We start from the raw sequence: 27,203 nt of genomic DNA, 5'->3' as shown, positions 1-27,203 counted from the left end.
AGGTGTCTTAGATGCATACACAGGAGAGCAGGGATCTCTTCATATTTATATTTGTTTTACTCATCCACAATAGATTGATATTCCTACCTGTGAGTCAGCCTAAGTCTAGTTCTCATTCACAGGTTAGATGTGCACGGCATTGATTAACCAGAGTCCTACTTCATATGAAACAGCACCATCTGATCCAAGAAAGGAGACTGAATAGCTAGAGCTATGAAAAAGCCTAGTGGAAAATTAGCCATAATCTCTGCAGACACGTGTTTAATTCTATATGTGGCAACATCCAAGGGGGTAGGAACTTGCGTCCTGAAGAAAGTAGTACAGAAACTCCCAATGTGATGACAGCTGGAAAGAAATGTAATGCTCATCTATGCTGAGCACCCCTGGCCATAGCTACTAAAAAAAAACTCTTGCAAGGGTTGAATTTAGTTCTTGCGATTGTATTATCCAGTTCAATTGTGCATCACCATGTCTTAATGTAAACAAACTTCTAAATTATAGACAGGTAATAGTTTAAAAATGATAACACAAGACCTGTACATTCAGATCTGCTTTACAAATTTGGAAGCCAAATACCAAGATCACATTCTTGAAAATAATGTTCAGTGCAACACATTCAAAATACATACCAGACATGAGTTTGTGCTTACTGCATTTACCAGCAGGGTAGCCAGTTTATCAAATCTTAGGCAGCTGACAGGCATGGAAAAAAAAAAAAGAAAACAACACTTTACTGGCAGAGGAAGCGTGTTAGTTTGACCCAGCTCCCCAGCATCTGTATAGATCACATGCTTCAGTGCAGCTTTTTGGCACTTTTATCTAATAGCAGATTCAGTCAGTTATTCGACCTGGAAGGATGTGGGCAGTGGGGTCTGGCAGGGCTCAGTCCTTGGACCTGTACTCTTCAATGTCTTCATTAGTGACTTGGATGTGGGCGTGAAGTGTACTCTGTCCAAATCTGTGGATGATACTAAATTGTGGGGTGAAGTGCACACTCTGGGGGGTAGGGAATGATTACAGGCAGACCTGGACAGGTTAGAAAAGTGGGCAGTACACAATAGGATGCAGTACAACAAGGACAAGTGCAGAGTGCTGCACGTAGGGCATAAAAATATCCAGCACACCTTCTGGCTGGCAAATGACCCTCTCAGCAGCACAGAAGCAGAAAGGGATCTCAGAGTCATAGTGGACTCCAAGATGAACATGAGTCGTCAGTGTGACAAAATCATCAGCAAAGCTAACCACACTTTATCATGCATCAGCAGATGCATGACAAATAGAGCCAAGGAGGTGATACTTCCCCTCTATACGGCATTGGTCGGACTGCATTTGGAGTACTGCGTCCAGTTTTGGGTGTTGTACTTTAAGAAGGATGTGGATAACCTCAAGAGGGTCCAGAGGAGGGCCACTCGTACGGTTAAGGGTTTGCAAGCCAAGCCCTATAAGGAGAGACTAAGGGACCTAGATCTCTTCAGCCTCCACAAGAGAAGCCTGAGAGGTGATCTTGGGGCTGCCTAAAAATTCATTAGGGGGGCGCAGCAAAGAACCGGAGATGCTCTGTTCACCAGGGCACCTCTTGGGGTAACAAGGAACAAGTCACACACTGACAGACAGCAGATTTAAGCTGGACATCAGGAAGAACTTCTTCATGTTCAGTGTGGCCAGAATTTGGAATGGGCTTCCAAGGGAGGTGGTGCTCTCCTACCTTGGGTGTCTTTAAGAGAAGGTTGGATAAACATCTGGCTGGGGTCATCTGACCCCAGCACTCTTTCCTGCCCAGGGCAGCGAGTCGGACTTGATGATCTGTTGAGGTCCCTTCTGACCCTAGCATCTACGAATCTATGAATCTTGATAAAAGTCTCAAAAAGCCCCACTGAAGTGTGCAATCTATACAGACCTTGGGTGAACTGGGTCAAACAAACATGATGCCTTTTGGGAACGTGCTGCACTCAGCGCAGGGGCACACCAAGTTTAAAGTGCTGGGGGGGTGGGAGTTTCACATCTGTAAGCAACCTTAATGATTGGAAGCCTTTTCATAACTATCAAAAAAGGAAGAGAAAAATGAAGCCATTAGTGCCAAGATCTTCATCCCTACAAACACTGCACCAAACACCAAATATACTCAACAGAAAGTTTTGTGTAGTTTTAGGAGGGCACTATTTTATTCTTATTGAAATATACATAAATTATGCTTTAAGATTTGGCTGAAACTTTCAGCAATTAAAAAGGCATCTACATACAGGCTCCTGCCAGGCAGTTTGACTTGAAGTATATAATACATGATACACTAAATATAGTATCACCACTTTGTTTCCAAATAGTTGCCAGAGGTTGGAAGCTCTTCAGAGTCACAATATGCCTTTTCCCAATCCATTATAATTTAAAGGCCTAAACATGACTAATTTTTGGAAGAGTGAAATCCTTTTGGATTAAGGGAGTGGATGATGCTTGCTTCAAGAACAGGCCTTCATAGACCACTTTTTTCCACGCACCGCACCTTGGGCCAACTAGCAAATACATTTAAAATATGGTGTATTCAGAAAGACAGAATGGTCTTGTGAATGATTTCAATGCACTCTCTGATTTCATCCTCCTTGATCACGAGCGGAGGTGCCAGTCTGATGATGTCACCGTGCGTGGGTTTGGCAAGAAGTCCATTATCACGAAGCCGCAGACACACTTTCCAGGCATCATAGTCTAAAGCCAAAAAAGAAGAGACATGTTTACACTGCAGTTAAATAAATGGCACAATGTTTGCTGGTGATTTGTGTGTGGGGCCAGATCGCAAATTCTTTGCCACCTGGCAGCAGAAAGATTAAATATGTAGAGTTCTTTATTGTAAATGTGCTGGCTGCTTATAAGCATCTTTCCAGGTATGTTAACGAGGAACACATGTGATGCCCTGGCACCAAGTCTACCTCAAGCACCTGCTTTTTTTGCATCTCTAAGTTAAGAATTTTTAATGGAAGATGCATGCCATCTATTTTGTACCATATTATAAATTAACACAGATTTAATGCCCAAAAAGGGGCAAACTGGGGAACTCATTTGCCATTCACACCCTCCTTTGCTCCAATGACATTACTTTCCATCTAGGCACTGGAGATCATCCCCACCAACCCCAATCACTGCAGTTAAGTAACTGGATGCTGCAATCTCAGTTTAAGACAAGAAACAACACAACAGAAAGGAGGTTGAAGGCAGGTAAGTATTTCAATACATTGTTCACGTCTCAAAGTGATTACAAATTTATTACAAATTTTCCTATCACAGAAAAGTACAGTACCACACCCAGCAGAACAAATCAGAGTATGTAATAACAGTATGCTATATTCTACCCTGGCTTTTTAGCCACTTTCTGGTATGATTCGAGGTATTTGTCCCTGAACATATTTTTTTCTCAATTTTGCCTCTCAATAACTTGTTACATTCATTTCTCCTGCTTTATTTCTAACCAAGCATTGACAACCTGAGAGTAAGGCAGCAAGGCATCCTCACAACATGCCTTTAAACTCTAGGAAGCAAGTCCTTCCTTAATCTGGGAGTGAATTCCAGGGCATGCTGCACGTTCCATCCAGTTTTGTTTCCATTAGCAGCTGGCAGAGTGTTTATTGGCAACACTCTGAAATGTGAAGATTACTGCAAGCAATTATTTGATAGACAGTATTTGTGAACACCAGAGATGACAATGATGGGAGCAATACAAAATAAAATCCTCACAGACTAAAAAAGGTTGCGAACCACTAGCTTACCCCAATACTCTGCTCACATTTAAATACACCAGAAAGGAAAAGCCTCCTTTGTCAAAAGCATGTACCTGTATGCACAAACTTTGTACATGCCACAAAATTGGCCTTTAAAGCGGCTTAAATGCACTTTTGCACTGCTTTAATGGCATTACTGTTTGCACGTTTGGTGGCATATTCCGCTTTAATGGTGTTGCTGTTTGCAAGCTTGGCAATATATTTAAAACACTTCATTATGTAGCAAGATAAAACACCTCCAAGGTGTTTTAGTTTGCTACCTTATAAAGTGCAACAGTGCACAGGGCGCTGAAAACCAACATACTCAGGGCTTGGTGGGCCCCACGCAGCTCAGGGGCTGTGGGACCCAGCAGCAGACCGTGCAGGCAGGCTCCGCTGAAGGGGGAAAAAAAAAAAAAAAAAAGCAGCAAGCCTGATCTTTTCTTTTTTTTTCCTCCCCAGAGCCTGCCTACCTGAGCTGTGCAGAGACCCAGTGCTTCCCTCCATGGCTGGGGTTGGGGGGGGGGGAGGGGGAGAACAGTACTTCCCTCTGCAGCTGCAGCACCCCCCGGGGCCCCTGTGCAGCTCAGGGACCACTAGGCCCACCGGCAGCTCGCCCTGCCCTCTTCCCCGCCACTGAAGAGGCAGGTAAGGATCGAGCCCCCGCCCTTGTGTACACGCCATGGGGGTTTAGCTCTATTTAATTCTCCCTAAATTGAAGCAGTGTTTTTAAAAACTCACCGTTTCAATTTAGGGAGAACTAAACCAAATTAAACCCCCATGGTGTGTACAAGCAACCCTACAGACTATGATGAGCCAACCAAGACATGAACCCCAATAGGTTATCCCCATCCCACAAAATATCCTATACTTTTTTTCTTGCTCACACTTTGATTCTGTAATTTGTCAAGAGTTTCTTTACCTTTAGTTTGACGAATAACAATGGCGTTTAATAATCCTTTCCCTCTCACACAGGTCACAATGTCTGATGGTGTCTTCATGAGTTCACTTCTCAATAAGATACCCATTGCTTCTGCATTTTTAGCTAAGCCTTCTTCTTCTATTACCTAAAAAGAAGAAGGAGCTCAGGAAAACTGCATAACTTTTTGGTTATTTGAGTCCTAGCTACTAACAGGGCATACACCATACTGATATGCATAAGCATGAAATATATTAGGTAAAACAATGCTAAACGGTAGAATACAAAAGCCATATCCACTAAAAAAGTCATAGCAAAGACCTAAGCATCCATATTGACCCGGAAAAGAATCTGATCTATGAAGTTCTCAGCTCTATACATTTGGCAACTATGAGGGGTTTTTAAAGTTAATAATTTACATCAAATAACATTAATTATGCAATTTCTTAATTATTAAAATACGGATTCTTGACATGATTTTAACAGCTTCTCTTTGAGTTGCAACACCAGATGTTAATTTAAATCAAACTAATAACAGACTTTGATATCTTTCTGAAGTTGTTGTAGTAAAATGAAGCAACCAAATTTTTTTTCTTTTTTTAAGGAAAAAGGCTTAAAAGAGAGTAATTTGATCAACTTTAAATAACTCTACTGAAATATTGGTCTTTCACCAAGCAAAGGTGTTTTCTTCAATAATATCTATAGCTTATCTTTACTCTTAAAATTTGAGAGAGAGTAAAATTAAAAGAAACTAAAAACAAGTTTCTAGGAATTATTTTCAGAATGTATTTTGAAATTAAATAAATGTAGTAGACAAACAAGTAATTAAGCACCATCTTTTTTATTCTAAACCTAGATTCCATTGTCTCCATCAATAGAAATGTCCTATATTTAAAAAAAAAAGTGAAGTCTGTGTTCTCCATTGTTTATATACCCTAGTTTTGTTCTTTAGCCATATCAAACTGAATGGCTGTCCTTGGAACATCAAAAATTCAGCTAGAACATATATACCTCAAGTGCTGCCACAGCCACACGGCAAGCTAATGGATTTCCTCCATAGGTAGAGCCATGTTCACCAGGCTTAATAGACAGCATAACTTCATCATCACATAGTACTGCTGATACCTAAAAATAAGAATGTTTGGTTAAGCCTTATTTAGACCAAGCTGTCTTAGTACCTAGAAAATGGTGATTTTAATTCTTAATAGATTTTGTTACAAGCATACCTGCTACCAATTCTATAGAGTGAGAGTCTGTTTGGCAGTCACATGACACAGTATTACCTTCTAATATTTCGTAAAAACACTTAACTGCCCAGGTATGATATAATGTCTCAGCAGATTTGAAAGACATTGTGCAGAATTAGTATTACTTCAAGATTATTATAATCAGTGTTTCACTTAACAGCTCAGAAAGAGCTTCAGTCAGCTGAAATATTTCATTACTGGTTCTAACTTCTGGCCTATTAAGCAAGAATTTTATCATCTGACAGCCATTTAAGCCAATTTACACAGGCACTCTGGACAGCTGAAATAAGATGCAGACTAATGCTAGTTGTTTCAAAATTTATCTAGCAAGACAGCAATGAAATAAAACATACCATGCCCAGAGTTGAGCCCATTTACTAGAATATAATTCAACCAGATAGGTGCCATAATGCAGTAGTCAGTGGGTGCATCTACACAAGATGTTTACTGCAGAGCTGCCCAATTAACTCTGAAGTAAACATCTCTGCATTTACACATGCCCCCTGTTTCAAGTATCCATATAAAACTAATGAAGTACTAGCCTGCTCTGTAATTTTAAATTTAGAAATTTTTCGTGCACAAGAGTGCACGTGTAGACACTGCCCAAAAGGCTGGGGCACAACAGGTGCTTCAGTGCAGGGCCTAGCTGCCAGCTAGCCCCACACTGAAGCACCCTCATGCCCCAGCCAGGCCCTCTGCAGCACATTGAGCCTGGTCAGAGCAGCGCTGGGCTGCTGCCAGCTGGGGCAGCTCTGACCAGGCTCAATGTGCTGCACATGAATCAACTCCAGAGCAAATTGCTCCAAAATTATTTGCTCCCAGGCGCACATTCACATGATGCACCCAAGAGCAAAAAACTCTGGAGCAGTAAGTTCTGGGGTATATTCATGCGCATTAACTGTACATGTAGATGTGCCCATTGTTAGGCTCACAACCCTTCAGATCACCAGTCATAAGAACTAAAGATAGCCCATCCTAGTTCCGCTAATTCCAAAATTGTTCCCTTAAGAAACAAGGCATTATGACTGCCTTGGAAGATGAAAGCAAAGAGTCCTGCCCTTGATAAACTTAATACCAGGTCAATTGTACACATGCACCGCTTATTTCAAAGTACAGATAGATCATATATAAAAACAACTTCTCTAGCAAGTTGGAATATCTTGACCTGAACATCCTACAGCTCCATAACCAGTTACTTCTCTCATCCATTCCCAAGAATTCCAAACACCAGGTCAACTCTACGTATTTTGAGAACAAAATATAAAGTCTAAGTGGTGTCAGCAATTAGTTTAAACTACAAAACAGTTATTTTGTTTTATGTTCTGGTTTTTTTACTTACGGGATATAAGCCACCAGACAGAGCCTTTCCAAGAAGGACTAGATCAGGTCTCACATTTTCATGGTCAACAGCCAGCATTTTCCCAGTTCTAGCTAAACCAGTTTGTATTTCATCAGCAATAAAGAGAACCTTTAAAAAAAAAAAATCAGTAATGAATGACTGTGGGCATGTCTACACAATATGCCTGAATGTGCAATGAACTGTTCTACTGTGCATTATCATGTCATGGCAAAAACAGTACTCGTGTGCAGTAGAATTAGTCTACTGCACATTGTCAGCAAACAAAAGTTTACCTTTGCTACTGTGCATTAGCGCAGCTACTGAGCCTTTATCTTTACCCCATGTTAGAGGTATTAAACTTAATGCACAGGAGCAAAGGTATATTAATGAACATGCAGGCATGTCCTGATTTTACTCAATCAGATAATCCCACTCAGATATCAACAACAAACTCTCACAGAGGCCACAAACAACACAGTAAACCATATATAGTGTCAAAAAGGCCTACCAGCTAATTTACCATTTTATTTCCCAAAACTCATGAAAATGCTTTTGTACCATGGAATACACTGCAATACATGTTATTCAAATGGTGACTGGTAGATTATGGCCTTTAAGGGTTAAGGATTCTATCCAATATGAGGCATGTTCCATAATGTGGATAATTAGTTCTACCCAATGGGTTCAACATTATGAGTGGAATGGCCATTTTTGAAAACAAGATTTCATTCAATTTGCAGAAAAACAATCAGTGATACAAAACACATAACACTGTCTATTGCACACCTCAATGGACTAAGTCCACGTCAAAGACTGTGTGCCAGTGGCTGGTTGTCTCCTGAAGAAGGGTTCAGGACTGATATGATGATAATATCATCTCACCCCTGGAAAAGATGGTTGTCAAGGTTAGCATCACTGGTAGGAGAGTTCATATTGTAACTGCCCAGCTCTCTAACCTAGGGTAAAATTCCTTTTACCTCACATAAATTGTTTCCATCACTTCTAGTGCCTTGAAAAAGTTAAGAAAAAAATAATTAAATGACACGACTGAGAAACAAAAGAGAACTACTCTAGTCATTCTCATGCCCACTGAAAGAAAGGAAATGATTTAATAACACACCAAGTCCTCTATGCAGCTGTGCAACTAAGGGTGGGTGAGCATCAGTCCTGGGTGCTGATTTAGAGGCAGTACCAGAATGACAGCCCCAGGGAGCCCATACCCCTGCAGCAGCTACAACAGCCCCTTTGAAAGGAGGTCAGCACCTGCCCTCACTCACCCCACCCAGACCACAAAAATTCCAAATTATACCTCAGTCTACACATCACATTTTGATTTAAATGCACCAATGGTCCTTACATTGTGTTTTGTGCACAGCTCTCGCACTCCTGTAAGGTAACCTTCATCGGGGACAACCACACCTGCTTCACCTTGAATTGGTTCAACCATGAAAGCTGCTACATTGGGATCCTGAAGAGCACGCTATACAAAAAAAAAAGACATGGATTGAAAAGATGGAAGAAGGAAAGACACCTAGACAAGCAACGCATACAACTTTTACTGAAATATTCTGAGATGAATCCCAATAACAAAATCTCCAGATAAATGCAAAATTCTACTTGAGATGAACATACTGGGTGACACTAAGGTCACATATTTTAACATTTATAACATGAAGGAGTAAAAGCCAAATTCTATCTCCAACCCAGAAGCATACATCACCTGTAATTTGAAAGATTAGTTGGCCTGCTTGCATATAAAATTAGAAGCCTCATAGCCTTCTAGGTTCTGAGTCCAGAAAAGCCATTTATCAAATCTGTTATGATTTTTCCCACATATGTATTTAAATTAGCATTTCCATACATGGGAAACCTTGAAACAGATGAGCAGTTGTTTAACACTACTCCCAGTTTCAGTCAAAGGGAGACAGAGAGGGTGGGAGAAAAAGACCCACCGAAGAGCAGCTTTTTCACCCTACAGTGGATCTGTAGATATGTTATCACATCTCCTACAAAAAAAGCCTTAGAGTTCAAGGAAACCGAGCAGGTTTGCAATTTTCTCAGTAAATCTTCCTCTGCAAGGTTAGACTTGCCAGTGTCAGGAGGTGTTTGCTGACTGCTAAGAAAGTACTGCTACAGGATGCTGGCATCTTAGCCTCCCTGAAGGAGATAGTCAAAGCCTCTGTTAGTAACAGAACCCTTCTGTTTATTTATTAGCCAGGACGGACATGGTTGAGATTATAAGTCAAAACTCAAAACACCTCCAAAACGTCATTCAAGTTGGCTGAAACCCAGTAAACAAATACAGAGCTTCTTCCATGAATATTCCTAGCCTAATCCAAATCTTAATAAACTTGTCCACAGAGCAGCTAGAAAATACTGAGATACCTTTGTTTCTGTAAGAAGTTAACGTGCTGTTTCAGTCAAGTTCTTAGGAGACAAACATCTCTATCACACAAGCCGTCACCCCTCTCCAAATCACTGGCACCATTCTTGGCAGTCTCAGCAGACAAACCACAGGCACAGAGAGTGGACTGACCTCGGACCCTTACAGGTGTTGCATCCAGACCATGGAAACGCAGCACGGTGAAGCTCATACGCCCACTACCTCAGCTTTATTTCTATAATGACCAAGTGGAAGCCTTCTATCTCTGCAGCTGTAAATCCAGAACCCTATTAGCATTAAAATTCACTGATTTATTTGTCCCTGTAACCACAAAATAAATCAGCCCATGACTGTCAGCTCTCAAATTGATAAAGATTTTTGCTCTGCTCTTAGTTTGATAGGGAACCTGAGAAAACTCAGAGAATTGTCAAAATGGCAATAGCACTAAAGTGAAACAATACCACAAAATTGGTCTTAGAGGACACTGTACTACTGAAAATGCCCTTTAATTATTCCTAACCATCTGTCTACTAAAAAGCTCACCAGACTTATGAGAAGAATTCCTGAGGGCAACATCTCAGGCCTGAATGTTGATTTTGAATTTATACAAGTATGAACTTTTCCAGGTTCCTCCTACAGTCTCAAATATCTGGTACTTTTCCTCACTGAGTCTCTGAACACTTTAGTATCATACAATGTACTGAGCTAGCTCAGTTTTCTTTCAGTGTGCTGAAGTTAAAACTTCAAAAACCAAGCAAAAAGTACAATTTATTTTACAGCCACAACATTTATCCATGGGTAAATAAACCAAATTCACTTTCTTTATGTCAATATTTACTACTTCTGAAAGGAGACATGTAAAAGAGTTATTACAGAGGAAGAAACTGCGAAATACCTCAAGAGCTGGTAGGTCATTGTATGGTATTATTTCGAACCCTGGCATAAATGGTCCAAATCCTTCATAACTGGATGGATCTGTAGAGCTAGAGATGGCAGACATTGTTCGGCCCCAGAAGTTACCAGCTAGAAGGGGAATAACAAATTATAGCAGTTAGTCATCCTTTTCAACTGAGATGGGAAAAAATTATAGTTAGCCAACTATTAGACCAGTTCTAATTGGGGTTTTTTAAAAGAGTTATATAACATCCAAGTCTCTACCAAATGCTATGATTTTCTGCTATGTTATGAATGTCACGAAGTAGGAGAAAAATTATTTTATTGGAGCTGCCAAATGCACAAAATTATGATTTTTAATCTTTGTCAATAATGCAAGACATTATTAGTCCTTCCAGCAGATAATATTTCAGCCAGAACTTTTAGTGAACAGTACCCCTTTAACATGGCAGTCAGGTAACACTGGGTCCAACACACCGATTGTGAAAACAAGCTTTTACACAACTTAAGACCAATAAAGATGTCCCCATATGTATTAAAGTTCCAAGAGAACAAATTTTATTTTTTAAACAAACACTTTGCATTGTGATGCTTCACAGGAAGATGACAGTTAAGCTTACCAGGAACTAACTATAAACCAAAGTGAAACATTAATCTGTAGTGTCACAGCTCAAGCAAAGAGAAATGTAAGACAAGTTAATTAGCACAAAGAAAGTCAGTTGTAAGAAGGTATTTAGTAACACAGCTACAGAAATTCAAGTGGTGGGTCCAAGCTCTCAGCAGCCTTACAACTGCTTCGTGCCAATTCACTGGTGCAAATAAGACATTTTAAAAAAAAAGTAGACTCTAGGAGTTGCCTAGACCCAAGTATGTCAACTCCATGCAAGCTCCCTTCCAACGGCCAGGTCAAGAGGTACCACACCACTAAATAGTAGTAACACTTAGTTGCTGAATGGCCACTAATTGGATTGCATATATTTTGCCTATTGCAACTCATTTTATCTAGGAATAAAGCTGTATACAATATAAAGCCACAACTGGTACAAAATGCAGCAGCATCTGAATACTTAACATTACAGGTTGCCACAATAATGTCACCCCAATGATGCATTGCACCTCCTGGCTACTTACTGAGTACAGAATCTACCCTAAGATCTCTGACCTGATGCTCCAAATCTACTGTGTTGCTGGCCCTAGATACTCAAGAGAGATAATGCCAACCTCCCATCAAGAGAGATAATGCCAACCTCCCATCAAGAGAAGGGCTGTTATTTCTATTTAACATCTTTGACAGGTAACACAGTATTGTGGTTATAGGGGATGGAAACATAAAACTGGATGCATATCTCGTTTATCAAAATAAGACCTTTGACACTCTCCCATGGCATCCTCATGAATTAGGGATGTAAATATCATTTAAAAAAATATTCTTTTAACCTCCTCTAATTGTACTGGTTAAATGATTAACCAATGATAAAGCAGCTGGGACACAGCTGCTGCTGGGAGCCGCTACCCGCGCCTTTTGACTGGGCGGATGGGGGGGAAGGAAGCAAGTCTAGTTAGATAACACAACCCACGTGAAGACCTGGGTTAGGAGAGAGGGAGCACCTGTGAAGGACCATCTAATTGTTTAACTGATGAGTCATTAGGCTGCTTGCTATTTTCCTCTTAAGCCAAGGTTCAGCAACATTTTTGGGCAGAGTGCCAAAAACACCTGCAACCTTGACTTATAAGACGTTTGTGTGCCAGGGGCAGACAGCGGGGGAGCTGCAAGGGGCCCAATCCTTGTTGTGGCAGCTAAGCCCTGGCCCCATCCCTGCCATCCACCCCAAAGTGCACATGCACCCACCACCAGCAATGAGAAGGGCCAGGGCTTTGCGGACCCCAGTGCAGCAATATGAGGCCTACCCACTGCCTGCCACAGCTGGCCTGAGCTCTGAGCAGGCCCCTGCTGCCCACAATAGAGTCCAGGTTGCTTTCAGCAGGGAGGCTGCAAGCAGCTGCACCAAAATCCACATAGCCCCAGCCTGGCTCATTGCCAGTGGCAGGTACATGGATGAGATGGATAACAGGGAAGGGGCCAGGGCTGCATTGCCACAAGGATTGAGCCCTTCAAAGACCCGACCCCCTCTTCCTGCACACTGTCCACCCCCAGTACATGTGTCAAATGCAAAATGCATTCACATGCCACACTCTGGCATGCATGCCAGGAGTTGCTTACCTCTGTCTTAGGCTATGGATATTAGTCCCCCTCCCCCCCAACACCCCTCCTCTTCACCCCTCCCTTCTTCCTGCCTGACTTGCTGCCTTCTGTTTCCTGCTGGGGCACCGCATGGCTTCCCATTCCCCCTTCCCTGCAAGACTGCACCCACCCTGAGCTAAAGGATAACCAGTAAGCTAACCACTCATCACTTCACTAATCAGTTAAATTATTAATCATTTAAACTTCTGTATCTTTGTCATTAAGATAAAGAATTACAGACTAGAGAAAAGTACTGTAAGGTGGATGTATAACTGTTTGGATCACTGTGAGTAGTCATCAATGGCTCAATGTCTAGTTGGGAGGAGGTATCAAGTGGGGTTACCCAGGGGTCTGTCCTGGGTCCGGTACTGTTTAACACTTTCATTAATGATTTGGACGATGAAATTGAGTGCATGCTTAACAGATCTGCAGATGATACCAAACTGGATAGAACTGCAGACAACCTGGAAGATAGGGCTAGGATCCAGAATGATCTGGATAAATTAAAGCAGTGTTTCTCAAGCTATGTTTTTCAGAACCCTAAGGTTCTGCAACGTCATCAGGGATTCTGCGAAAAGACTGGGGGTAATAGCAGAGCAGGCTGGCAACCAGTTCATCGCTGCCAGACTGGGTGACCTGGCTCTACATCAGATCATGTCACCTGCAAGACAGAGGTAGTAATATGAAAGGGTTCCATGACTTCAAGAAGCTTTCAAATTTCTTGAAGTCATGGAACCCTTTGAAAATCACTGGACTACAGAAATGTTCAATCAATCAGATGAAATTCAGCAAGGACAAGTGCAAAGTCCTACACGCGAGATGGAATAATTGCATGCACAGATACAGAATGAAGAAAGACTGGCTAGCTGCAGTACCACAGATAAGGACCTGCACCTTCTCTTCACCTGGTAGAGTAGACCATAAGATGAATGTGAGCCAACAGTGTGCTCTTGTTGTAAAAAAAACAAAAGCCAACAGCATATTGGGGTAATAATTGTTTTCCAACTATTTAAGTTGGCCTAATAAAAGATATCAGATTCACCCAAAGAACCTTGTCTGCCTAACAGTATATTGGGTTATTTGAACCAGAGTGTCACCTGGAAATCAAGATAAATGATTCTGCCTCTCTATTTAGCACTGGTGAATCCTCACCTGGAGTAGTGTGTCCAGTTTTGGGCCCCACACTTGAAGAAAGATGTGAACAAATTGAAGAGTCCACCAGAGACCAACAATAATGATTAGAAGACTGGGAAGCATGACATATGAGGAAGGGCTGAAAAAGCTAGGTTTATTTAGTCTGGAGCAGACTGAGGAGGGATTTAATAAAAGTCTTCAAATACCTGAAGGTCAGTTATAGAGAAGATGGAGATAGACTCTTCTCTGTGGCCACAGCACTAGAAGCAATGGCCCTCAAGATGCAGCAGAGGACATTTAAGCTTGAGATTAGAAAGAACTTTCTGACTATGAGGGTGGTCAAGTATTAGGATAGAAGTTGTAGTATCTCCATCCCTGGAAATTTTCTAGAGCAAGTTAGAGAGACACCTGGATTAAGTGGTCTAGTCAGAGATGATCCTGACCTGAGCAGGGGGCTGGGCTAGATGACCTCATGAGGTTCCTTCCAGCCCTATTTTCCGATGATCCTATAAGATAGCATTTGTTAAACTGCCTTCTCTAAATAGTAAGTTAAAAAATATAAGAGGGGTTGAGGGGAGCAGAAATAAATTGTTTTAAGATTTCAAACACTTCTGGCATTTGAAAATATCACTGGTCCTATAGACAGTTATGCAATATTCAACTCTGACCTTAAAAGAGCATTTACAAACATAATTGAATTCAGCCAGGTTGCAAAAGCAGAACTAATGGTGGGTTAGGGTTTAACCACTATCTGTACCAAGTGCCAAAGCAGCCCTCACAGCTGCTTCAGTTAAAAAATCAGCTTGTCATTGACTAGAGATATAAAATCTCTTCAAAACAAAAATAGAAATCACTACGTGACACTAGTATTGAGATTAGTATTAGAGTATTTTCCAGTGTTTCAAAATATTCAAGTAGCGCATTCTTGCTAATAAGAGAATGCCAACATAGTAATCTGAGCTAGGTGGGAGTGGTTATTTTTTAGCAAGACACAAGTTTTTTTCAATCACAAGCCAGAAAGTATGCAACTGATTGACTAGATGCAACAAAGAACACTAGGAAATGTTAGCTCCTAGTACTGAACTCTGCTAGACTGCTTGTTATACTCACTACCTAATTAAGATTATGACATAACTGTGCTTGGATTAAGATACCATAATTTATGCCAAATCTATAAATAAGAATCACAGACAAAGTTACTCAGAAGAAAAAATTCAGTCTGAAAGCTGCAAAGCAACGGGGGCATGATTTCAAATGCTGAATGTCCTAGGGAACCAGACAAAGATCTGGGATTGGCTGCCTGATTGGATCCTTCTCATCAGCTGGTCTGCTGAGCTGCCTAAAGGCATGCCTGAAAGCAAAACAGATTTTGCACTTAACACAATAATGGGAACAAACAGGGAAAGTGATGTAACCTCACAGAAAACTGACAGGTCTAATGAGAATTGTTACTGGCTATTAGGTTCTCATTTACAAAGGAAGTTTTAAATGTGCAGAGGTACAAAAACTTGACTTTGTGGTTTAGAAACACACTAGATATACAATTTATATTACATAGGAGGTTAACAGAAGATCCATGTTTCTAAAATCCAAGTTCATCATTCTGTTTTCTCTGTAGGAGTTGCAATGGCCACAGGCATCTAACAACAAAGCAGGGAACTATACCCATTGACCTGTTGTCAGATTTGATATCAATATTTCCAGGGAAGCAGCAAGCTGAACTATACATTTAAGACAAGGAAGAATTCATTTTAATTTTCGGGGGGGGGGTTATTTTAAAAGCATTCCTGTTAAGACAAGATACATTTTCTACATGACCCAGAATCTCCGCTAAAACTAAACTTTACAACGGTGGTTCTCAACCTGATCAGACTTGAGGCACCCCTCCATAACTTTTCTGATTTTGATAGCCCTTCGGTTGAGAACCACTTTTCTAAAGCTAACTAGCTGTGTGCCCTGGGCACAGAGAGGGGCGAGGAGGGGGTTGTGCTGACAGCAGGAGAGTGGGGAGCCAAACATAGTCTTACCTGGGCGCACCCAGGGGCTCCCAGCAGGGACCCAGGACAGAGTTCCCTCAACAGCCTTACTCATCCTCCCTTCTGTTAACCCTCTCAAACATGCCAGGATCTGCTTGTAGAATCTGGCTGTAAAAGCTTAATTTGGCTGTGGCTGTGGACGGGTTAACAGGAGCTATTGTTGCACAGCAGGGAGAGAAGGACCCAGGCTGTGAGGAGAACCCTGACTCTGGTCAGCCCCTCCCCACATCCCCCCAGTTCATCTGCCTCGCCAACATAAACAGCTTCTCAGCAAGCCTGTACTGAGAACAACCCACTGCTGTCAGTCCAGGACCCTTGCCTACAGAGGGATAGCAAGCTTTTTGGGGGTGGGAAGTGAAATTGTGCTGACTACTGGAGGTGTGGGAGAGAGAGAGAGAGAGGGAGAGGGTGGTGCACAGCAGTATGGTTTCAGCAGTTCCTGAAGAACAGGCAGCAGCGCAGGCTACCAGGGGGTTGCTGTAGGTCCCCTGTTGGCTGCCCCCCAACCCCTGGAGGCAGGACTGTGCCTCCCTTGGTACAGCTTTCATGGCAGGGGTATCATTCCACCCCTTCTGCTTTCGATACACTGCTGGGCATGGGGTTGCACATGCCCACTCCTATGGTGGGAAGCAACACACAGCTGCCTCTGCCTTTGCAAAGACTCCTGCCTCTAGATCAGCACCCACGGCTGGTGCCCTGCTCGCTCCCCTGCCTCTGCTCCACCCACCTAGTTACACTACTGTCCCCCCACCTGCATTCCAGTGCCCACCCCATAGTCAGCATCCAGGGCTCATGCCCCAGTCACCCAGCTACAGCCAGGCAAAACTGTCTCCTTTGCCTCACTAGGGACAGTGGCAAGAGGACCCAGCAAGGCCTGCAGCTGCTTCAAAATCCTCTTGGCATGCCCCTCCTGGGACAAAAACATGCTGGACAGTTCCACCTGGATGCAGCAGAAGTGTTGGCTTTCTGGCACCCCTGAACAGGTCTCATGGCACCCCCGGCTGAGAACCACTACTTTAAACCTCATTCAAAAGAAGTTAAATCAATTCCTAAACTCATATTGAACTTCAGTGTACTCGGCATTTCATCCATAATATTCATCCTAGACTATATGGAAGATCTGAACTTTTATACATGAAATAAAATTGCAGAAAGAAATATTTTGAGAAGACTAAAAATATTGTTTTCAAAGTCCTGCAAAAGAGAATTGTTTTAGGTGTGCATGCTGCTGCCTAACAGTACTCTGAACTCACAGCATGACTCAACAAAAGAGAAGACATATTTAATGTCTGGTTTTAAAGGAAAGCTGCAGGTTTAAAAAAAAGAATCTGTAGTTACAATACATCATCATTCTTTACAAGAAAACAAAAGTGTTAGCCTATGGGTAGAGTTCTATTATTATATCAAATCATTTCTCTCCCCAGCCAAAATATAAGCTCTTATGACATCACCTCAACATACCTGCAAAAAGAATCTTTGCTTTGTATTTTGGAATTCCCTTAACAGTATATGCCCACTTACGAGCCAGTTTACAGGCAGTTTCTCCTGCTTCCACTCCTGAAACACAAAACCAACATAGTTAACATGCTTGTTTGTGCAATCTGGACGTTTGGGCAAAACCAAAGGTTGTAAGAACAATAATTCTCATACACACAAGTGGGAAAACAAAGAGAGTGCTTCTACCTGTGTTCATTGGAAGAACTTTATTGTAGTTGAACATTTTTGTGATGTACTCTTCATATTCACCAAGCACATCATTGTAGAATGCTCTGGAGGTAAGGGTCAGTTTCTCAGCTTGAGATTTCAGAGCATCCACAATCTTTGGATGACAGTGACCTTGATTGACAGCACTGTAAGCACTCAAGAAGTCAAAATATTTTCTGCCTTCAACATCCCACGTGTAAATGCCTATAAAAATATGATATACGAGCACATGAAAAAAGAAACACACTAAACTATTCACTAAAGCAGTGAGTCTGAACCTTTTAGACTCAATGCACCCTTCATTAGATGCAAGGCACCCTTCAGAAAATGCTAGCTCTTACTTTTCACTCCGTTTTGGACTACAGAAAAACAACAGAACAATTCTTCTGTTACAAAGAACTCAGAAAGACCACAACATGTCAAAATGGTTTTAACACTATGGATTCTCTGGAACATGAATGCATTGGCAACGTGTAAGGGGTGCATGTGGGTGCACATGCACCCCAAGATCGACTGTGCACCCCCTGCAAGCGCCAGCCATGAAACTGAAAGTGCCAGCGGAAGTGCACTTCCAGTTTTGCCGATCGGCTGCTGAGGGATCCACCTCCCCCAGTCAGCAAGCTGGTGCCCCCCCAGACTCGGGAAGCACCAGTCGCCTATACATGCATAAATGGTGTGTCTACCACACAGGCCCCTTGATTGAAGTCTTTTAAGTGACAGGCCACAGCCTAGATAGGAAACTAGTGCAGCATAATCAGTAAGCAACACTCAAGCGTAGCAGTGCTTTGCATATGGAGCTGTTGCTACAGTAAATAATTTAGGATCATGTGAATTCTCATTGTTGCTTGTATCCCATGTTCCTGGTGCTGAGTCCTGGGAAGGTGACTCTTGTAAGGAGTTAAGGATAATGAAAGTCTTAATACTGGGATCCTGAAATTTTTCTCAAAGTACTGGAAATAACTGAATTCCTTCAATCTCTATGAACAGTTTCTGCTTCCCCACATAGCATTGAGTAATGAAGGCATCCCTCATGCAAGCACAGAAATCTGCCCTTGCTGACACAGAACCACTGTAAACTCTTTTGGATTAATGAGAACTGTAAAGAGCAGTTGAGTGATTCTGACATAAGTACCAAGTGACACTTGATCAACCAAGAGTATGTGCAAGAGATCATTGATATACTTTTGGTCTTAAATTACAAATCATGTGACAAGGCTCTTTCTATTTCTGTCCAGTGTTGAAGTACAGCCATTTATTCACTTGGGGCCAGATTCCACTCCACCTATTAGGAATCTAAGTGGATGTATGGGGACTAGGTGAAAACAGGTAGAATAGTATCAAGTGCCTGAAAATCCATCACTGTATTCACTTTTGTAACTTTAACCTTAAGAATGAGTTACACAAAGCAATAAAGAGCAGAAGGATCCATCTTTTGCATTAACCATTTTTTTAAGGATTCAAGCAGGGTGAAATAGAATCGACTTGGGCACCTAAGGTCACTTAAATGCTATGTAAGCGGAACAGAATTGGATCCTGGGCTTTTAGAGATGTTTAACACTCAGAACTCCTGAAGACTTTGTTAGATGAGCGTGCACGAGCAGGGGTGTGCATTTGCCACAGCAAAAGTAGCAATAGCACTAATCTGTGCCACTGCTTTTTACCACTGTGCATACCCCTGCATATGGGTTTTGATGCAAGGCAATTATGGCCATTTCCCTGCTCCTCTCAGCTCCCAGAGTGCTGGAGGAGCCAGGGAACAACTAGAGCGGGGGAGACAGTCTGGCCAGCAGCCAGTGCATTTCCCTGGAAGGCCCAGCCTCTGTGTCTGCTGGAGCACCACTTTTTTTGCAGCAGCAGTTTGGGTTTTTTTTATATTAGAAGTTCCCGGTATCAAATTTGCAGCACAGCAAACTGCACGTGTACCATGAGAGGTTTGTGGCACCTCAGCTTTGCGATACCACAAACTGCATGTACACACTCATCTGGACATGTGCACCCTCAATATTTAGATCCGCTGATCAAATTATTATTTTTTTAAATTACCAGAAGCCTTTAAATGAACAATCACGCATTTCAGCCTTTGATTAACAGCTAGCATTCACTAACTGTCTCAGACATTATCAAGTTCTATCTGATTGCCTTCAGTAAGTTTGTATATTTCTGAAAACAATGTAAAAACAATTTGAAAAAGAACAGTACCTTTTCCTTTTTCTAGAGCAACAGGTAGAGGATGATAGTTGTGTGCACCATATTTAGCCTCACGTTCAAATATATACTCAGAAGATGGAGGTCCTTGGACAGTTTTTTTGGTTGCGATAGATGCAGTTGAACTCACTGAAGCATGAAAACCACGATGTAGGAGAGACAAGGTTTGTGAGTGGGCCAGTTTGGAAAACATTATTGGCTTCAGGTGCGTGGTTACGTATCTGACAAAAGAAAATTAAACAGTTAGTACCAGCACTCCCCTTCAAAAGAAATGTCTGCAGGGAATAAAGTGCTTTTCTACCAGATTACCAAGTCTACGTCTCATTAGTAATTCAACTAAGCTTATATTAGGTACAAAGGAATGCAGTTCTAGCATCAAATATCACAGTAATCAGGCTTCCTGATTAATATACGATAGTTAGTAGTCTATAAAAAATTTAAAATGATTGATCCCTTGTCTGCGCATAGATGTTGTTAAAATTCTACAATGCCATCATTCTTTTATTGTATATCCTAAAAGTTAGTAACTTAGAATTAGTAAGATAAAGAAAATGATAGAAATTTAAGTGTAGCAATAAAAATGCTAAGTATAATTAAATAATAAAATTGTGTATATCTATAGTGTCCTTCATCTGATGAGTCAAATTCATGTCAGTAAAATCCTAATGCAAGATCAGAGTATAAATTATTTAAACAGAATCAAGAATATGCCCTGTTGCAACTCAAATAAAGTTTAGGTAATAGTACAGCCAAATTTGATAGAATCCAAGTCATTCTAAGTGTAAATCATCGTAAGGAAATGAATTTCTGGGCTTGGTATTAATTGCTTTGTACCTCACTGATGTGAAATTCATTTGGCTGTATATGAGATACATTGATAAAGCAATTTGCTTCAGATAAGCAACCTCAATAGAACCATTATCTTAATTTAAAAACATAAAGGTGAAAAGAAAACACATAAAAGGACATTATTGTTATTTTTGATGCCGGGATTTGCATAAATAATTATGGGTCAGATGCAAGTGGGTATGAAGGTGTTACTCTTTTATTACCACAGGCTGCCAATAAACTCTTGGCTTCAAACTCTTTAATACAGAAGCCTATCTTAACTCATGACTCATATGGGATTCACTCAGATGCCAAAAACACATCTAAGTGGAGAGGCAGAAACATTTCCAAGAAACCTATGTTGGAAATCTGAAGAAGAGATCAGCTTGTGATGACAAAAATGTAATGGCAAAGCAAGGCCATTTTCCTCAAGTATATAAGGAAAAGATTCTGACAAAAAAGAACCTATTATAAAGTGTAAATGTTTCTGTACTCCCGCAGTACCATTAAAGATACTGTTAATATTTATTTCTACTGAATCTTTTCTTAAATAAAAGACATGTGAAAAGTTCAGTGCCAAATACTGAATATTTTTATGCCAGCTAAGAAGGAAGTTTCTACAGTTCAATAAGTTCCAGACCAAAGATAACCTTAGGTGAGAGTTAACTCCTATAACCAGTTCCACAGACATTTCCATTACCCTTTCCATGTGGCCCACCCTTTCCGAATGGACAAGTTCAGAGAACAGACTCATTCTACAATTTAAACAGGAGGTGGCACAGAATTGATTTTCTATGCAAGTTCTGCAAGCTCCTGACACTTACTACTGTATACCCAAACATCCCTAGATGTATTTTGTGCAAGTTTCCCCACCCAAGGAAGAGAATGTTTCAGAAGAAACAGGAAAGATTTAGACAGCCCATTAGTTCTGGGATGCAACTGGTAGCTGAAAGAACAGGAACCTGTGACCACTGAAAGTTGGGAAACAGTGTGGTAGCCCAGGAAGTTTACCGAAGATCTCTAAGGGAGCCTCTGTCAGATCTAGTAAATCATTTTAGATACCTATTTTACAATTTTATCAATTTCTAAATTTCTAAAGCATTTCTGTCATGCAGAAGACAATGAGCACTTCAGTCACCCTACTACAATACCAATGAGGTTGTGGCAGTACACCTTTGGTGCCTGCCACTTTAAGGACTGGAGCAGGCAGCTGCTGGCAAGGGAGGCAGCAACATCAGCCCACTGAACTCCTGCTCCGGGACCTGGAGGTAAGGGAAGGGGCTATGGGGAGATGGAGGCTCTTGTTGTCCTGGGTAAGACATGAAACTGAGCCCTGGCGGGGCTCCTAGTGGTGTAGGAGCCCCCAGGAAATGCCAGGCCAATTACCTCCCCAGCGAAAGACAGGAAGGGGCGCCTTATAACTCCAGCCCCACATCCTTGGTGGTGCTCCAGTAGAGCAGGGGGAGCCCAGGCTCATTAGGAGCCCTGAGGCAGAGTCCAGGCCGGAAGAGGGACCTGGAGCCGCACCCAGGCAGCAGGGTAAAGCCTGGGGGAGCGAGTAGGGACCCTGAGAGAGAGGGGAGATGGAGAGAGAGGTCCTGTAAGTGGGCGACAGATAGAGAGACCCTGAGAGAGGGGCATAATGAAGAGGGAAGAGGCCCAGAGGGGGCATGGAGCGAAGTAGGCTAACAGTTGTAGAGTAGCTCAGCAAACGTTTAGGTGAGGGCAGCAGCAGATGCCCAACAGACTGCGCAGGGACTGACCAAGGCATGGAGAGACAAGCCCGAAGCCAGGTAAGGCCGAGTGGTATGAATGTGGCCCAGGAGAGAGGGCAGCATGAAAGTGGCTGGGTAAGAGCCAGCAGAGTGAATGGGACCCCAGTAAGAGATGGATGGCATGAGAGTGGCCCTCTGGCGTATTATGAAAGAGCTACAACTGTGTGCCCAGTTCGCTCCGGACCTAGGCCGGAGAGGCAACACACAGTGGAACATCTGCGAGGCATGGGGCATGTACAGGGATGGCCAGAGCATGAACTTGTGACACTACCCATTGGGGCGTACAAAAGGTAGTCTCCCACTCAAGTAACAGCTGAACTCTATTTTCATCAAGGCATGGCAAGCTAGTGGAACGGCCAGGCTCCCCAGAGACAGGGGAAAACTGTAGGCACAGACCTGGCCAGGAAGGTAACCCTGTTACAGAGGTCAAGTGATTTCTAGTATTTCAGTCATACTTTTTGATAAAGTAAAAGAATGTGCTACTCATTTTCATCCCTGAGTTTGCAATTAGAGCAATTATGTATAGGTTAAAGTTAGGGAAACCTTTATAAAATAGAGTTAGTAAAAAAATACTAGACTTTGTTTGGAAGTTTGTTTTTTTACCCCATTGGGTAAAAGGCTTACTAGATTTAATATCTAAAAAAATCAACTGTTCTTAAGGAAATTACTTAAGGTTTTAAAAAAAAAAAAATCCATTCTGGTAATACCAATCATAAACTGCACTAGTCTGCAGGAAGCACTGCAGAATAACTCTGAAATGTGAACTGCCTGTTCATTTCAATTGAGGCTAACTTGGATGCCAAGTGGTGATACTTTCAAATGTCAAAATTGGTAACTGTTTCACAGCTCAAAAGCATTAAGGAGATCATATCATATTATAAAGTCGAGCCAAGATTTCTCCAGGAATGGGGTATGTGCCACTGACCAGCACAAAAGACAATGCAGGGCTCTTACGAAGTTGCCACAAAGAAGAATGTATTTTCTCCCCACTGCCCAGTAGGTACAATGGGTTACCGCCATCGTAGAAGATGTATGTATTCCAGTGCCTAGGACTTTAGCTCTGCGTGTCAAGATCATAGGATAAGGAAAGGGTAGGGCATAACTGGTTTCATTTTCTTGTGTGGAAACATAGCTTCACAAAGTCTCTGCAGCACTGATGGAAAGAAAAAGAGTCTTAAGAAGCAGCTATGAAACACAGCACTGGAACAGCCTGACTGCAGTCTCAGGAGACAGCTCTTCAGCAATTAATAATATCCCACTTCCCAGGTCACATTTAAAAACATAAATATTAAGTCACACAGGGTGTGTCTACACACACACACTAGCATCCCAGCACAATTGCCTAGTGACACTTACTGTGCAGTAGCAACCAGCTACCATGCAGTAAGCGTCTCGTATAGACGTGCCCATGGAAACTAATAGCTGAGCTGTCTGCAGTCAGTACATTTTGTTATCCTCCACAGGCAGCTGTATTTTTCAAACCCATTGTAATATCTCCTGTATGCTTTCCTGAACTGTCTATCAAAGGCAACTATGAAGTTTATTAAAATCTAACATTTTTTTAAAAATTTTATTTCTTTCCTATTTATCTTAAGTAATATTTTGTCATGGCATATCCTTCTTTCCATACCTAAATAAATATTCGACTACAATAGACATGCTGGTAATGAGACTGTCCTAAGACATTGATGCATTCCAAGAATGTCAGAATCCTGGATAGAAAAACTCTTTAGACACAATGAGTCAAAAAGTACTCACTCAGAAGCCCCGGGCCTACATTACAGCACTAATCTTTGCTGCAGGTATCAAAACCAGAAGTGAACAATTGCATCACTGCCCTTAATTTTCAGAAGAAGGTAAAAGCTGCCAGACAGAACCCCCAGATCAAGAGAGATCCCCTAAGGAACTGCAAACAACATACCTACATCACTTGTGGTGATTCTGCTGCACACAAGAACATAGCAGATCCAGATTTATTTAGGCCAATAGGGTGTTTCCAGTATTGCGAAACAGCACATTTAGAAATTCTTTTAAAAAATGTAGTCCACAAACAAGTCTAAATAGCACAGACACCTAATCCTATTATCAAATGTCGTACCTCCCACTTACTCTGCAGTAAGCTGGAGTTAAGCTCTGAAGCAGGCCCCTAATTTCCGTTCCAGTCTAAAGCAGCAATCTTGAAATTCTGCAACTACTTAAAGTAAATTAGGAATTCTTGCTTTTTAATGAACATGAAAAAAACAAATCACCAGCTCACTATCATCTGCGTTACTTATACTGCTACTGAATTCAGTTTTACACTGTCCCCAAATTTCCATCATTTAACATAATAATTGCTCTTATAACACAACTGCGCTGCAGCTGTTGTCAAGGAGATTTTGGCAAAAGGGTAGTTGCTGTATTTAGCAATGGGAGAGATGGTGTAAGGAAATGACTGAGCCTCCTCCTAAGCAGAAGCAAAAGTGACATGTCTGGGGGACAACTTGTGCCCCGTCAGCTTCCTCACATCACAACCTGCCACGCCATCCAACAAAACACTTAGCTGATGTGCATTCATCCATACATAGGCAGACAAGGTTCTCTGGGTAAATCTGATATCTTTCATTAGACCAACTCAAATATTTGGAAACTATTTTCCAGCTACTTGAGTTGCTCTAATAAAAGATATTGGATTTACCCAAGGAACCTTGTCTGCCTGTGTCCTTTGACCAACACCGCCACAACCTACACCCCTTCATCCATACGTGTCATAGCTGACACTCCAACAAGCGACGGAGTGAAAAAGCAGAACGCAATGAGGCATTCCCCGCTTCTGCCTTCTTCAAAAGTGTTTTTCTTTGGGGCGTCGATCGTGAAAGGTTTTCTGTACTGCACCGTAGCAAAACTACAAAAGTTAAACAAGATAAAGATATCAAATAATAACAGCGGAGGCACGTGGGAACAATTCACGCTTCAGAGCTGTTCTCCCGAGCCCGGCTGCAGACTCAAAGCCATCGGTTTACATTCAATTTCATGTATGAAAGGGTTTGCATAAAGGCTAAAAAAAACCCAGCTTCTGCTGCACCGTCTTAAAGCAAGAGGCATTTTTTGCAGCAAATTCCACAGCCGTGAAATCACCGCGCCGCACCTCTACGCAAAGCCAGCGTGCAATTGGCCACGTTCCCTTGAAAAAAAAAATTTAAATAAATAAAAAAGGCAAGCCACGCAAGTCTGCCTTGCTCTTGAAGAAATCGTTTCCTCCTCCAAAAAAAAAAAAAAAAAAAAAAAGGAGGGGATACTGAATTTCCCCCGTCTTGGGATCTCACCAGCTCGTGGCGGGACCGGTAAATATTACCGTTGTACGTTAATAATTTCCACCACGTAACAAGTTCCTTGGAAGATACTGTACGGGCCGCTGAGATTCGAGGAAGGAATAAAAAAAACGAAGCCCGCGACGGAGAGCCAGCTCAATTGCATCAGTCAAAACCCTTGGCTCTGGTTTCGCTGCTCGGATGCGATTGGCCCGCGCTACCCCGGCCCCTTCGCACACCTCCGCGCCACAGCAGCTGGCGTGCTCCCGCAGGCCCGGCCCGGGCAGCCTTGGAAAGCCTCCAGGCTCCAGCCCCAAGTACAAGCGGGAACCGAAATGCCTCTGGCTCGGGCTGCTGTCTCGAGGGGCGGCAGACGGGCACGGGGGAGGCGAGGTTGAAAGGCCGGGGGCTGGGGGGCACGGCCTGGAAGCTCTGCGGGCCCCTTCGCCAAGCAGCGGGGAATAAAGGGGGCACCGCCCGCATCTCCCGGCCCCGGCCCCGGCCCCGGCCCGCCGTTACCTGCCGGCGCTGCTGCTCCGCGCGAGAAAGAGGAGGCGGCAGCTCCGCTGGCAACTGTCACTGCACCGCGCCGCCACGTCACCGCGCCGCTGGGGGAGGCCGCACCCATTGGCTCCCTCCCAGACCGCTCCGCCAATCGCGGCGCGGCCCAGCGGCCCTCCCGCCGGCAGCCGCCGCGCATTGGTAGGTGGCGTTCGCGCCCCCACCAATCTTGCCGCGCTACTGAGGCATGACGGCTTCGAGCCTCTGTTCATTGGCCGGCTGCGGGATGCCGCTGTCCAATAAGCTTGCGTTCTTTCGCAGCGCCCACCACCCTCATGCGCTGTGTACTTGCCCGTGACTGCGCTCCTGGCTTGGCCCGTGCTGAGCTGGGTGGTGCGGTGCGGGTGGCGCCTCTGCCGGGCAGGGTGGTGAGCCCGTGGGGAGAGGGAGTCTTCCTCCAGGACCCCCCTCTGCAGGGTTCTTCTGCCCCCGCTCTGTCTTCACTGGGCAGGAGGCACGAGAAGGGTTTGCCCGTCCCCCCCCCCCCCCCCCCCCCCCGGCCTGCCCGTGTCCTGCGCCCTGCACGGCTACAACCAAAACCCCCCTTCCACCCTACATTTTGGGAACGAGTGTTGACCTCCTTACACATGCGTATCCTTGGGCCTGCAAGTAGGATGCCCGCCAAAGGATTTGGGAATATCTGAAGCCCCAGGGGGTGGAGGATGTTTGCCGGTAGTAGGGCCACTTATGGTGCCGGACTCTTGGATCTGGAATTAGTTTTGGCTAATTTGGCCTCGGATACAAATTTGTTTAAAAAAATAGATATAGATATGTATGCATGTGTGTATGTATGGCATATGATACCATACGTCTCGGCCTTTAGGCTCGGATCAAGTGTAACCTATGGTTACCTAGGGGAAATACCATGATCGCAACAGTGGCTTCCTAGTCGCGACCTGGGAA

General features: G+C 42.9%; 1 protein-coding gene across 1 annotated transcript; it reads right to left on the bottom strand.

Annotated features, from left to right (window-relative positions):
- Window positions 1–419: 419 nt before the first annotated feature.
- OAT (ornithine aminotransferase) lies at window positions 420–26,362 on the bottom strand. The gene is made up of 10 exons (XM_006278825.4): window positions 26,259–26,362; window positions 19,841–20,067; window positions 17,621–17,845; window positions 17,399–17,494; window positions 10,527–10,654; window positions 8,606–8,728; window positions 7,249–7,377; window positions 5,674–5,787; window positions 4,666–4,810; window positions 420–2,697 (listed from the first exon to the last, which is right to left on the bottom strand). The coding sequence occupies exons 2-10, from the start codon at window positions 20,037–20,039 to the stop codon at window positions 2,537–2,539; spliced, it is 1,320 nt and encodes a 439-aa protein (XP_006278887.1). The 5' UTR covers window positions 20,040–20,067; window positions 26,259–26,362; the 3' UTR covers window positions 420–2,536.
- Window positions 26,363–27,203: the final 841 nt, after the last annotated feature.

Source organism: Alligator mississippiensis, chromosome 6 (assembly GCF_030867095.1).
Source record: "Alligator mississippiensis isolate rAllMis1 chromosome 6, rAllMis1, whole genome shotgun sequence".
Classification (NCBI taxonomy): domain Eukaryota; kingdom Metazoa; phylum Chordata; order Crocodylia; family Alligatoridae; genus Alligator; species Alligator mississippiensis.
Note: the sequence above shows the minus strand (reverse complement) of the source record. Positions and strands in the feature narration are given on the sequence as shown.